This window comes from Etheostoma spectabile, chromosome 9 (assembly GCF_008692095.1).
Source record: "Etheostoma spectabile isolate EspeVRDwgs_2016 chromosome 9, UIUC_Espe_1.0, whole genome shotgun sequence".
Classification (NCBI taxonomy): domain Eukaryota; kingdom Metazoa; phylum Chordata; class Actinopteri; order Perciformes; family Percidae; genus Etheostoma; species Etheostoma spectabile.
Genome location: NC_045741.1, coordinates 20,129,438 through 20,141,136, shown reverse-complemented (window position 1 = coordinate 20,141,136; position 11,699 = coordinate 20,129,438). Strand labels below are relative to the sequence as shown.

Below are 11,699 nucleotides of genomic sequence, written 5' to 3'. Positions count from 1 at the left end.
CAGTAATTCCATAAATTAAAAGAGACAAAATACTATATTGAAGCAAACAGTTGATTTTCATTCCTTCTGGTTTACCTTACGTAAAATTGGTATATTATAAAATCTATATCTTTTCTTTAAAGAAACTATTGAGTAATGTGAAGTCACTCAACTTGTTCAAACTGTAAAGGTGAAAAGTTAGTATTTTTTGGTATTGGTGTTTGACGCCAGTGTTTTTACTCTGTTCTGAGTGACAGTGTGTGCTATCTCAGTGAGGGTTGTTCATGGTGTTTGGTGCACTGAGCCTGGTTTGAGACATGTGGTAAAAGTTGTTTTGCTTGGAATGAGTTTTCAGGAGATGTGAACTGTTTAGCTCAGGTGACTGTTGGTAGTGCAAACTGTGGATTGAGTTTTGCATAGGTAGCATATGTACGTTTAGTTGTGCCCACTGTTGTTTAGCAATAAAAAAAAAAAAAACTAAGCTAGGCTTAAATCATTATGTACAACGCCTTCTTCTAAACTCAGTTTTAGAAACGCAATTCAAAACCCATTATTGTTAATATCATGCCATTACATATGTCCCATTTAATCAAAACAGAAACAGAGAAAAAGAGTGAGTTTTTAAACTTGCCTTCATCTCCTTACGTAGTCGTACACTACTGATCTTGAAGTGTGCAGTCGGCCCATCAGGGAGATGACAGAGAACCAAACCATCTTAAAGTCACGGTTAAGGGAGGCAACATTAAAAAGGTCAGACTGGGTGAGCTAAAACTTTGACTAGCTCGCCTTGTCTACAGTCATTCCACTTATTTTGATACTTGTTGCTACTTTGATATACACCACTGAGCTTTCATCACATACAAGTGGTCTCTGAAGTTGGTGAGATTCAAAGCTCAGTAAAAAAGTATCACACAACCCCCAATGACAGCAATGTAATAAATACCAGATAACCAGGAGCAGTGTAGAGCATTGTGTATAATCCATCCCTCTCCTGAAACAGCTGCTTTTGAGGATACTGGGCACTTTGCGATCCTCGTTAATGACAATGAGGTAGGTGAAGTTCCTGGCGATGCACTGAGGAATGATCCTCTTCAGGGCCAAACCTCTTCTGTAGTACACGTGGGCGTTTGGGATTACTGTGGCCAGCTGCTCACAAAACCTCACCGTCCTCTACAAGACAAATACCAGATAACGATCGATGTGTTAAACAGAGTGTTTGAAAAATAATGAGAAAGAAGACGCAGCCCAGTCACATTTACCACCTTAGGACAATTTGTAAAGCACATATAAAATGTCAATTACACACACTAAACGGTAAACAGCGTCAATATTGTATTACCTACTGTAAACAACGCAGACTAAGACAGAAAACAATGACTTTTTCTTTTTTAATCAAGAAAGGTAAAAACTGCTCTACAAGACAGTCAAATCAGTAAGTGGCGCTCCAATAAAGAACACTTGTCTCCGATAGTCAAATTTAGATTGTAGCCTTCTCCTCTGTGTCCAAATTTCAAATGCATCAAAATTAATATATCGTGCATACTACTTAAAGTATTACCAAATCTACCAGTGGATCATCATAATGTGAAAAGGTCAAAAGCAATGTCCCAAAGAACATGTTTGCTGATAGCAGAGTTAAGGGCTGGGCGACAAGACAATATATATTGTCAAAAGAATATATAATTATTTATTGTATATATTTTTCCCATATCATCCACATATACTTCAATAAATGGCAATGGAAAAAAAACAGCTGCCGAACCGCGTTACGACAATATTTGCACATTTTGACGCTGTTTTACACTCTGATCCTTATATGTTATGTTCAATTTGCTCTTAAGTTCTTTATAATATGAGAAAATAGTACTTTTCATTGTCAAGTATTTAAGCAGTATACAAAAATGGTTTTATTATGTAGTTGCTTCACATAGACTACTTATTTATTGAATTACCAACAAACAAGCAATATTATGATATATATATTGTTGACATATGAAATTACTAGGGCTGCACAATTTAGAGAAAAAGTCATACTGCAATTGCAATTTAATTGGATCATGAGTCTACTTGCTTGATTTGGAGGAAAATGCAAAAATATGAACATTTTGAAATGTGTATTTCTCAACTTAAACATACAAAGTTAAACAAGCAGAAGAAAAAAATCCATGACCAAAAAATGTCTAATACTAAAAAAATTAAATAACAAAACATAACTATTTTCAAAAGTCTTTGCTCAACAGTACAAATTAAATAAAAAGATGAATAAATGAGAAAAATGCAAATTTTCATTAAAATTTAAGATGGGTGTTAATAATAACTAGTAAATAACAAAATATAATTTGTACAACTTCTTCTTGAAGTCTGCATGCTCTGAAACCCTCTACACGCCTGATACGTGTGTGAAAATCCACAACACACGTTACTACCTAAACAGACTGACTGGTCCTATCTTTTGTGGACGTTGTTACGAGGCCAGCGTAATGAGAGCAGAAATGTCAGGCCAATTGAGTAAGTGACGTTGGTGGTCAAGCAAGGAGAGCGAGCAATGTCGGAGCGATGGAGGGTAACTTAGCGTAAAGGCTGTGTGAGGGAAAAGCATGAGGACAAAGAGACAGCTAAGATGTAAAGTGAGTTAACAGTGAACAATAAAACAACACGCATCTCAAGACACGGTGGCTTCATCTGTTGTTAACACTGCAGGTGAAGTAAAGGGTGTTACCCCCAAAAGAGCATCAGCTCCAGAAGGACTGCCTCCCCTGTGCTTCCAGACCACGGTCCAGGGAGCCTGAAACAGGACTACAGTAAAGGCAGCCGTCGCTCGGATCTCCATGGTCAAATCAGCAGACGCTAAAATTATAGTGCACCAGTATACTGATACTTACGGTAAATGCATTTAAAAGGCACCAGAGTGGCATTGTGCAGTGACTGGAGTGAAACAAAAAAAAGGTGCAACAACGCGGAGACTGCAGTGCACACGGAGACCAAAGTTTCACGCTTTTTTATGTTTGAGTTTCACAAAAAGTGCACACCTTTTTGTTAGACTAACTTCATTTTTTGAAGTTATGTAATCATACAGAGTGAGATTGTGATTGCGGTTAGATTAATTGTGCAGTCCTAGAAATTACTTCTATCTATCTATCCATAGCTGATGTTAAAAGGTTAGTAATAAAAAAGTAATAAGAACATGTATTATGCAGAGCAGCAGCCACTCACCCCTCTTGGTCTGTCTGATGTTGTGATGAGCACTTTGGGGTTTGTCAACCCGTTGAAGTAGGCAGAAAATTCATCAGTTCCCTCATCAAATGCAATCTGTACATGACAGGAAAACACACACATTTACATTTTTCAAATGTATTACAAATATAAACGGAGATCGTTTGAACAAGCTCAGCCAAACTTGGTCCACACCTCTTCATCTTCTGGGTCAACTGTTGTCTCGTCGTACACCCTCTGGTTTTCTATCGTCTTTGGGACCTCTTTAGGCGGTGCCTTCATAAGTGACAGAATAAACAAAAGAATGAATGACCAATATTAATGTCTTAACCCTGTTTAATGGTAAAATGTAACTGTCTAAAAAAGGCACAGAGAAAACCAAAAACTCACCTTGTCACCTAAAGCTTCCCTTTCTTTTTTCTTCTTTTTCTTTATCTGCATCTTTTGCTGAAATATGAAGACAGAAAAAATATGAACACTGAAATTTGAGTTGGAGTGTGCTATACTATATTTACTGTCGCACTGAAAGTTGATAACGTAAAAAAATTGAGATGATTAACAATTTGTGGTTACAGGTTAAAAAGTACTAGAAAGGCTGCTTGCTCGATTTATATTTAAATGGAATATTACTGAGCTGCTGGTAAGACCAAGAAAGCTTAATACATCAGTTTGAGTGAATCATGATTCTGGAATTGGAGAGGTGTTGATTCAAGAAGGGCTGCAAGTTTTAATAATTATTTCCTTATCAATTCATCTGCAGTGCAGCTTTTTTTCACAAGTGATTGATTAGCGGTTTATTCTTCAAATGCCAAATAAAGTAAAAATATGATCAACACAAGTTCCCAGAATCAAAGATGACAGCTTCTAAAAACAATATGAGGCTGTTACGGTTAGACGATTAATCAATTAGCAGGGCTGCCAACTCTCACGCATTGGCCGTGAGACACACGCATTTGAATGGTCCACGCGAACAGCCACACCCCCGATTTCTCACGCTGAAGGTCAGCCCGGTCGGTTAAATTTGATAGATGAGTTTATCTATATTACTGTTTAGCCACTAGTTGTGCTTTCAGAGACTGTGAGGGGGTTCAAGAGCGCTCCCTGTCTGTGAAAGTTTCGAATTGTCGCAAACTGAGAATATTTTTTACGACCATCCCATTCCCCGGTTTAGGTATGAGCTCTGAGTACACAGACCCGTCCGTCGCTTCGTCCACTCTCTCTTTAACAACAGAGGTGAGCAGCGCGGCTGGTAGCGTAGCAACTTCAGTTCATGTTAGTGGACCTGCTCTGCTGGGACAGTGACGCGTTGCATCCGTGTAGTCCTCCGAAAGCGCAGCGTACAGCCTCCTCTAAACTTTGTCAGAGACCAGAGACCGAATGGGCGTCTGTGTCTGTCAGACGGTCTGAATGAGATCCACCATATCAGCGGAGAAATGACATGCACAGCAGACTATATACAACTCTCCAAATCCGGCCAACAGAGATGGGAGGAGTTATATTTTGAATGTGCACAAAGTTGTAAACAAGGGCAGAAATCTGATGAAAAACCATCTGAGCTATACTATATATACTAATATATATACTACATATATACACTATACTATATATACTATACTGCAACATTGGGCCATATTGTGCTTCTCTAACCTCGGTGCATCTCTAAATGAACTGTAAATAATTAATTTGAGTTTTATAAAATGAACAAATAGTCTTTTTTTCCCCAAAAAGTAAATCCAGTAAGTGGGGCCCAGAGGATGAGGGCAAACATTACTGAACCTTGGCACAAAGGTTAAGGATTAGAATTTATGTAGACATGGTTCTTATTCTTTAGAATTTCAGTGGTCTTAGTTGATCCCTCAACATTAATTTAACTTTGGGTCCCTGTCCAACACCAGGGACCCCTGGACCTGTTCCCCACAGACCCCAATCTTCTCAGCTGTTGATGAGATTGCTACTGTTCTCATGTGGTTCATTATGTTTGGACGTGTCTGGGTCAGTCTATATCATAAGAAGTTAATAATGATATAATGTAAATGCTGAAGCCGTAAAACCTGTGATACTACAACAATGCAAAGGCTCTTAACCCTACAGTTTTGCACATATCATGTAAGACTTGATTTTCCCATTTTTTGCAAAAAAACTCTCCAGAAAGTGCCCTTAATGGTTTATTTTTCATTTTTTCGGGGGGGCATACCCCCAGACCCCCCTAGGGAGAACCCCCACCCCCACATATCAAAAATCCAATTTAAACCTGAAGGATAAAGACCCAAAAAATGCTTGTGGCGTGGCAAAATATGGGTTGCCCCCCCAAATCTCACTCCAAGGTTTTGGGAAAAGTTGGCAGCCCTGGATTAGTTGTTCCACATAAACTTACTCTGCAACAACTTTGATGATGATTAATTGTTTAAGTCAAATATTAAGCGTAAAATGCAAAATATAATCTGGTTCCAGTTTCTTGAATGTGAGGATTCCCTGCTTAAGTAATTGTTATATCATTGTAAATTGAATATTGTTAGTTTAAGACTTCAAATGTACTTTGTTACCTTCAACCACTTATAAGAGGAAAATACATAATTTGAAAACCAAAAAGTTGAATCAACACCTCTCGAAAAGACCTGCGCTGTCAGACTGCATTAGGTTTAGCTAGGTGTACCTAATAAACTGGCAGCGTGTAGTTTACCTGCAATGACAACGCTTACATAGCTGGTATACTTATGTGTCTTTACCTTTCTTTTCTCCTGCTTGAGTTTCATGAACATGAGGTGTCTTCGCTGTTTATTCTTGATTTCGGACACACTGAAGGTGGGGGGGAAGGCTGGCTCGCTCTTCTCCATCTTCTCCTCCTTCGTCTCAACTCCGCCGCTTTCTCCATTTCCCTCCTGACTCCCACTCTTCTTCTTTGCCTTCTTATTCTTCTTTTTCTTACCTTGGTTGTCCTGACTCACTGGAATCTCTGTGATATCCATCTAGCGTCCGCCGTCTGTTTTGGCTAAAATATTTCACGTGTGTGGAGCTGGCTTCCTGTTCGTGTGCTTACGAACGACGACCGGAAATGGCTGTGGTGGTCGTGGAGTCAAAATGTAGGGACACCTAGTGGCGAGGAGGAGAACTGTAACTACAACACAGCTTCAGAAAAAGGTTTAAATTTGAATAGAAAGAGTACATGAAGGTTCCTCCAATAATGTGTTTTGGGTGCTGACAAAGCTAATTAAGACTTTCAGCTCCATCAACTATCTCTGTATATGTAAGTATGGCTATGCTTAGAAAATTGTGTCATCCAGCAACTTTCACACGCAGAAAATCGAGCGAAGACAATGACGTCTTCTGAAGAGTTTTTTCAATCCTCTGTGTCCTCCTGTGCGATCACAGAAGGCTTGTATCGTGTGGATGCAACAGTTTTTGTTGTCATTATTTAGAACTCCTCTTGGGGCAGACAGAAACTACGCACTACAGCTTTAAATCTTCAATAATGATTTTATTGGCCACATGGAAGCAGTGGAAACAAGTTGTGGACACAACATTGACATATTAGTCATATTATAAGCTATACATATGCCATTAGTTGTTTATTGACACAACCTGCTTCTAATATCAACATTAGCATTTACTTGGAGTAATGTTTTTGATCACCTGTCCAAACACTTGCAGCAACATAAATTGTAATTTATCCTTGATCTAATCATTCAGTTCAATTCATCTGGAATTCTAGTACCCTGATTGTAAAAACAAATGCTTAATGCAAGATTTTCAAAATTAAACACTGCAGTTTTTCACTGATAAAAATACATAATACAAAAACGTGCAAAACGTCAAGCCTGGAACCAATAATTTTAAGTGGATATGTCATGGCGTAGTTAGTGTTATTATAAGTGATATCAGGCTCCAGTCTTTTCTTCTACTTTTTTTGAGGATCAGCTATACTTTTTCTTACATTTCCATAAAAGGCTGTGCCTTTAAAGCTCTCTGTCTTGAGCCTCAGAACGTGGAAGGTCATGTTTACATGCTTCATACTTTGTGATCAGTGCATAAAAAGCCTCCCCAACAGCAACATTATCTGTGCATATTGCTCCTCCAGCTCTTTTCATCTGACTCTCTTCCCTGTTCATATCAGCTATGCAGGTCCAGCCACCACCAGAAGTTACACCCCACTTGGAGTGATCAACAGTATCACTAAAGGGCTTCCCATTTAGGAGCTTTATTTCCTTCACATTGTATACATGATGAGGGATTTTGGTGTTGCAGTAAGAATGCAGAGGGTTATGCATCCTTCCCCAGCTCTTAACGTAGAGATCCTGCTTCAAATGGTTCAAAATAAGGCCAGAGTAAAGATCTACATAGTATGGGGAACAAAACAAAACAAAATACTGTTATCTATGAAAATTAAGAGTAACCCCTGTAGAATTAGACATTGGGGCGAACATTTTATACATACCAAAAGAAATCTACATCACAATAGACAACAAGACCGTTTGTCACAGCAAAGAGAATTGTAAACTATGTTCTATTGAAAAACTGTTCCTAATTTTGCTCTGTAAAAAAACTTTTCAGGTTATAATCAACCTAAAATGAAATTTTAACATTTGAATCCTGATTGATTGATTGATTTCAAACACTCACCATCCCGAAAACGGGTGTATTTTGCAAAGCTAGTGAAATTATGTCCTTTCGTTGAAGTCAGCATCTTTACACGAAACCAGGGTTCCTGCTTTGGGTAGCAGTCTCGTTGTGCAACACATCGCAGCTCTTTGTGAAAGGTTTTCGGGATGTCAGAGTCATATGAATAAGCATGGATGTACTTCAGCTGCCTTCCTGAGAATTGAAATGTAAGTTTTAACTGCACATTACAAAGCAAATGACTTTCACAACAAGTCAGAAACATAACAGGCATTAACCTACAGTACCTATTTCTTTGAAGTGGTTATAGGAGTAAGTCATGCACATAAATGTTTGAGCGTTAACGGTTCCACTGTCTGTCCAGAAGTCTTTCCTGCGATATGTTGGAAATTTTGGTGTACTGTGTGAAAGCCAAACTCCAGTTTCTTTGTCCAACATCACAACTCCTTTATGAAGTAAAACAGAAAAAACAACAGAAACAGAAATGTGTTACATTATCATGTATCTGAACACAATAAAGTGGAACATTGCTGCACTCACCTTTACTGTGACCAAATGATGCAGAAACAGCCTTTGAGTTTGGAGGCTGATCATTATTGAGCATGTATCCAAAGCCTTCAATCTGCAACAAAACAGAAAACTTCAGTGTGGTGATGAAACACTGGGCTTTGCAAGAGAGAAACACTTCCTTACACGTCACCTGTCTGTCGTAGAAGTCAAGAAGGGGCTTCAGGGTGTTTGCCAGAGTGCCAGATTTACTGTTTATTGTCTTTTTGCTGACTTTCCATCCGTTGGTGCTTTCATCCATGTACAGATATGACAAACCGTCACCCATAACTTGGGGCAACTTGTATAGAATATACCTAATACAGAGATAAGTATATTATATTACATATTCAGCTGACAGAGAATAGGTGAAATTATTATATATTGCTACAATTCAAAATGTCTACCAACCAGTCCACTTCTCTTCCTTTGTCATCCCTGCATTTCACATCTGAATCACACCCTTGGAAAAAGACCCCAACACTGATGAGGAATCTCATCGCTGTCCTCTAAAACAATCAGATATAATAAGGACAGGAGTCCTGTTTTTACAGATAAATCACCTTTTTATAAATGTTACATTTTTTGAAAAAAGTAGCAAGTCATCGGGGTAGTATGAGAAATTAGATTTTTAGAAATTTTAGACAAATGGTGGACAAATCCATCCCGATTTTGATTAGGAGTATGATTACTACAAAATTGAATTTAAAAAATTGTATTGATCTAAAAGTTGATTATCTATATAAATATCCAGAGCTTTTAATATCTTTGAGCAGAGACAGGGGTTACATGACACCCATCATGACTCAGGCTGTTCTCATTCCATGACTGGGTTGCTCCTTCACTGTTTGTACTGATACCCATGAAAAGTAATGCCTAATTAATTAGTATATATCCCACACAATCGTGAACCAGGGGCATAGGTGCCTCTGCAAATCATAAGATGGCTATAAAGAGCGACAAAAATGGATAGATTGATGAATGATCAAACAAACACAGGATTTTTTACCACTGGTTGTGTTCTGTGGGAATGCAAAAGACAACGCTGGCTTATTTCAGCGTACTTATTTGAAACCAAACAACAATCTTTCCTAAACCTAACCAACCTGTTTTGTTGCCTGAACAGGTTCTGCACTGCAGGATCTTGCGCAGGTGCATTCGTGCTGGTAAACATTTGTAGGATAACACAGAAAAATTGTGCATAAGCTCCAGAAATAGTAATTGGACCTTGAGTTAAAAAACATATTGTTAAATTTTTGTGCCTAAAGTCAAGAATGACATTTAATGCTCAAAGATTTGATGACATTTTAATAAAGCAATTTGGCAGATCTGGTATACTGTAACACAGATGAAAGCATAAGTGTCAGCAAGGTTTTAGGCAACCCCAATCCCACGGAACAACGTCAAAGCTTCCTGGTACAGATTGCACTGCACAGGTCTCTGAAGTCTCCCGGACAAATGAACACCATTCTTTAAAAAGATATTTGGTCATTTCTTCGAGATTTGTTGTGCGTCTGTATGACAAATTTGTATAAAATTACTTTGGAACTTAACTTTTTAAAAGTGCTTCTACCATAGTATTACAATTCATGTCAAGGCTATTTTAAGAATTTCAATCTAAAGGCTGTAAAAGTTATTTTTAAGAAAGCAACTCCCTGGACCTACGAGATTAAATCATCCAGTTGTGCAACACAACCGATACCGTTTTCAAGAGTAGTGACAGGTCGAAACAACAGTTAACATTTTAATATAATGTGCTTCTTACACTGTAACGTGTAAATACAATTTACAGCTCTTTGATTACTCCCATTTCTGATATGGATACATTTCTAGGTCCGAAAACAGAAAATACATATTTAAACGTTTTAATCTACTTGCTAGATATTTTGACATTCTTGAGAATACATCTAAAACACGTAAAGCTCATCATATGTTTTGCAGATTACATTTTAAATTTCAACTATTATTATTTTTAGCATAATTTTTAAATGTGTAAACATTTTACTTACGTATCTAGCCATCGTCATTTCCCTTCACAGTCAACTGTGCATCTGTTTTACAAAAATGTGATATTTCAAGTAGACCAAACTGACACCCACATCTTTCACATTTCATCTGCTTCCTTGTTTCTCGTTCCTTGCTCAGACACGCAGATACTCTTCAAACGGAACACTTCCACAATAGCTCAAGCATGAAGCTTTTAAAAGACGTTCTACATCCAATAAGAATTAACTACTGTATGGATGTGATCTTAAAATTAATGTATCAATACATTTTGAGGGTTCAAGAAACCGTTTCCAATATTTCTAAGAAAGACTAGTCATTATGAAAGTGAAAAGTGAATTTACAAATTGTGTGACACAATCTGAAGTACGGCAACCATTTGTCTCTTCCAGGGCATTACAACAGATAAAAGCGAACCCTGAGGGCAAACTAACACAACAAGTCAAAAAAAAGTACAGTGATTCAAAGTTTTTCTTTACTTGAAGAACAGGTTTGTTTGTCTCTGCTGGTCAAACCAGTTTTGTCCCACAGTGTAAATGAATATTGTATCTTAAAGGAGAACACCACATAACAGTTGATATATTTGATAATAACAAACTTTGTGGCACTGCTTGTTGTTGGCTGGTACTGGCTGCGTTTTGCACCTCTGAACCCTGTAAGGCTTAGCAGATGATTTACATTAGTTTTGCAGAAGAATGTCTGACTTTGATGTTTCTACGGGTCAGGTAAACAACAGACATAACCTTTACGACTAAAAATGACATAATAATCATAAGGAGTGGGAAACACTTTAACATTAAATGATAAAAGTGGTGATGAAACAAAAACCATAGATGTTCAGTTTTAAAAATCAAAAGCTGAGGAGAAGTTTGGATTTAAACTGTGATTCCTTAGTGCTGTTTTGTAGAAATGAGTGTCTTCATGACACAATTGTTGAAAGTCCTTAAAATAGTTGACATGTATGGAAAACATGAAATAAGCTTACCCCTGCGGCATGATTCTTAGTTTGTTTAAGGGAAATAATAAATAAACAGTCAGAATGTAAAGAGCAGTTATGATCCACAGACACCTACTGCATATGTCTAATATGACCACAAGATGGCCCTGTTTATCTCAAATACTGGATACACCAAATGCATCTTCCTGACAAAGTATTAACTACCTAGACATGATGATGGCCAATGCAATGAGTCTTCACTTTGGTAAAACATAACTAAGCATCAAATAGATATATCTTGTGTTATTACAGACTCCCTTCATTCAATCAGGTAACTGGAAATTTGTTTTGTTTTTCAGAAACATTATACACGCACACACGCACACACACACACACACATACATAC

At 37.7% G+C, this 11,699-nt stretch overlaps 2 protein-coding genes across 3 annotated transcripts in view; both read right to left on the bottom strand.

The window, feature by feature from the left end:
* Window positions 1-6,257, bottom strand: part of rpf1 (ribosome production factor 1 homolog) — an 8,447-nt gene extending 2,190 nt beyond the window's left edge. Inside the window, exons 1-6 of the mRNA XM_032526562.1 lie at window positions 5,919-6,257; window positions 3,583-3,639; window positions 3,388-3,468; window positions 3,193-3,288; window positions 996-1,149; window positions 611-693 (exon numbers count right to left, since the gene is read on the bottom strand). Coding sequence (XP_032382453.1) covers window positions 611-693; window positions 996-1,149; window positions 3,193-3,288; window positions 3,388-3,468; window positions 3,583-3,639; window positions 5,919-6,158 — 711 coding nt within the window. The 5' untranslated portion in view covers window positions 6,159-6,257. The remainder of the gene's footprint in view (window positions 1-610; window positions 694-995; window positions 1,150-3,192; window positions 3,289-3,387; window positions 3,469-3,582; window positions 3,640-5,918) is intronic.
* Window positions 6,258-6,748: 491 nt separating this feature from the next.
* On the bottom strand, window positions 6,749-10,763 carry LOC116695970 (plancitoxin-1). Of its 2 annotated transcripts, none has more exons than XM_032526558.1 (7): window positions 10,362-10,763; window positions 8,764-8,861; window positions 8,507-8,669; window positions 8,347-8,428; window positions 8,094-8,252; window positions 7,810-8,001; window positions 6,749-7,522 (listed from the first exon to the last, which is right to left on the bottom strand). In XM_032526558.1, the coding sequence occupies exons 1-7, from the start codon at window positions 10,377-10,379 to the stop codon at window positions 7,146-7,148; spliced, it is 1,089 nt and encodes a 362-aa protein (XP_032382449.1). In that variant the 5' UTR covers window positions 10,380-10,763; the 3' UTR covers window positions 6,749-7,145. The 2 variants fall into 2 exon arrangements, with proteins under 2 accessions (XP_032382449.1, XP_032382451.1); XM_032526560.1 differs by having other exon boundaries at window positions 8,772-8,861.
* Between the last annotated feature and the right edge of the window lie 936 nt (window positions 10,764-11,699).

Bases quoted from the DNA above. Each gene is read 5' to 3' on its own strand.
- LOC116695970 (XM_032526558.1), bottom strand. The intron at 8,670-8,763 runs GTTGGTAGACAT...TCTCTGTATTAG, and splicing joins AAAGGAAGAGAAGTGGACTG to GTATATTCTATACAAGTTGC. The intron at 8,002-8,093 runs GTACTGTAGGTT...TTCAATTCTCAG, and splicing joins TAACCACTTCAAAGAAATAG to GAAGGCAGCTGAAGTACATC.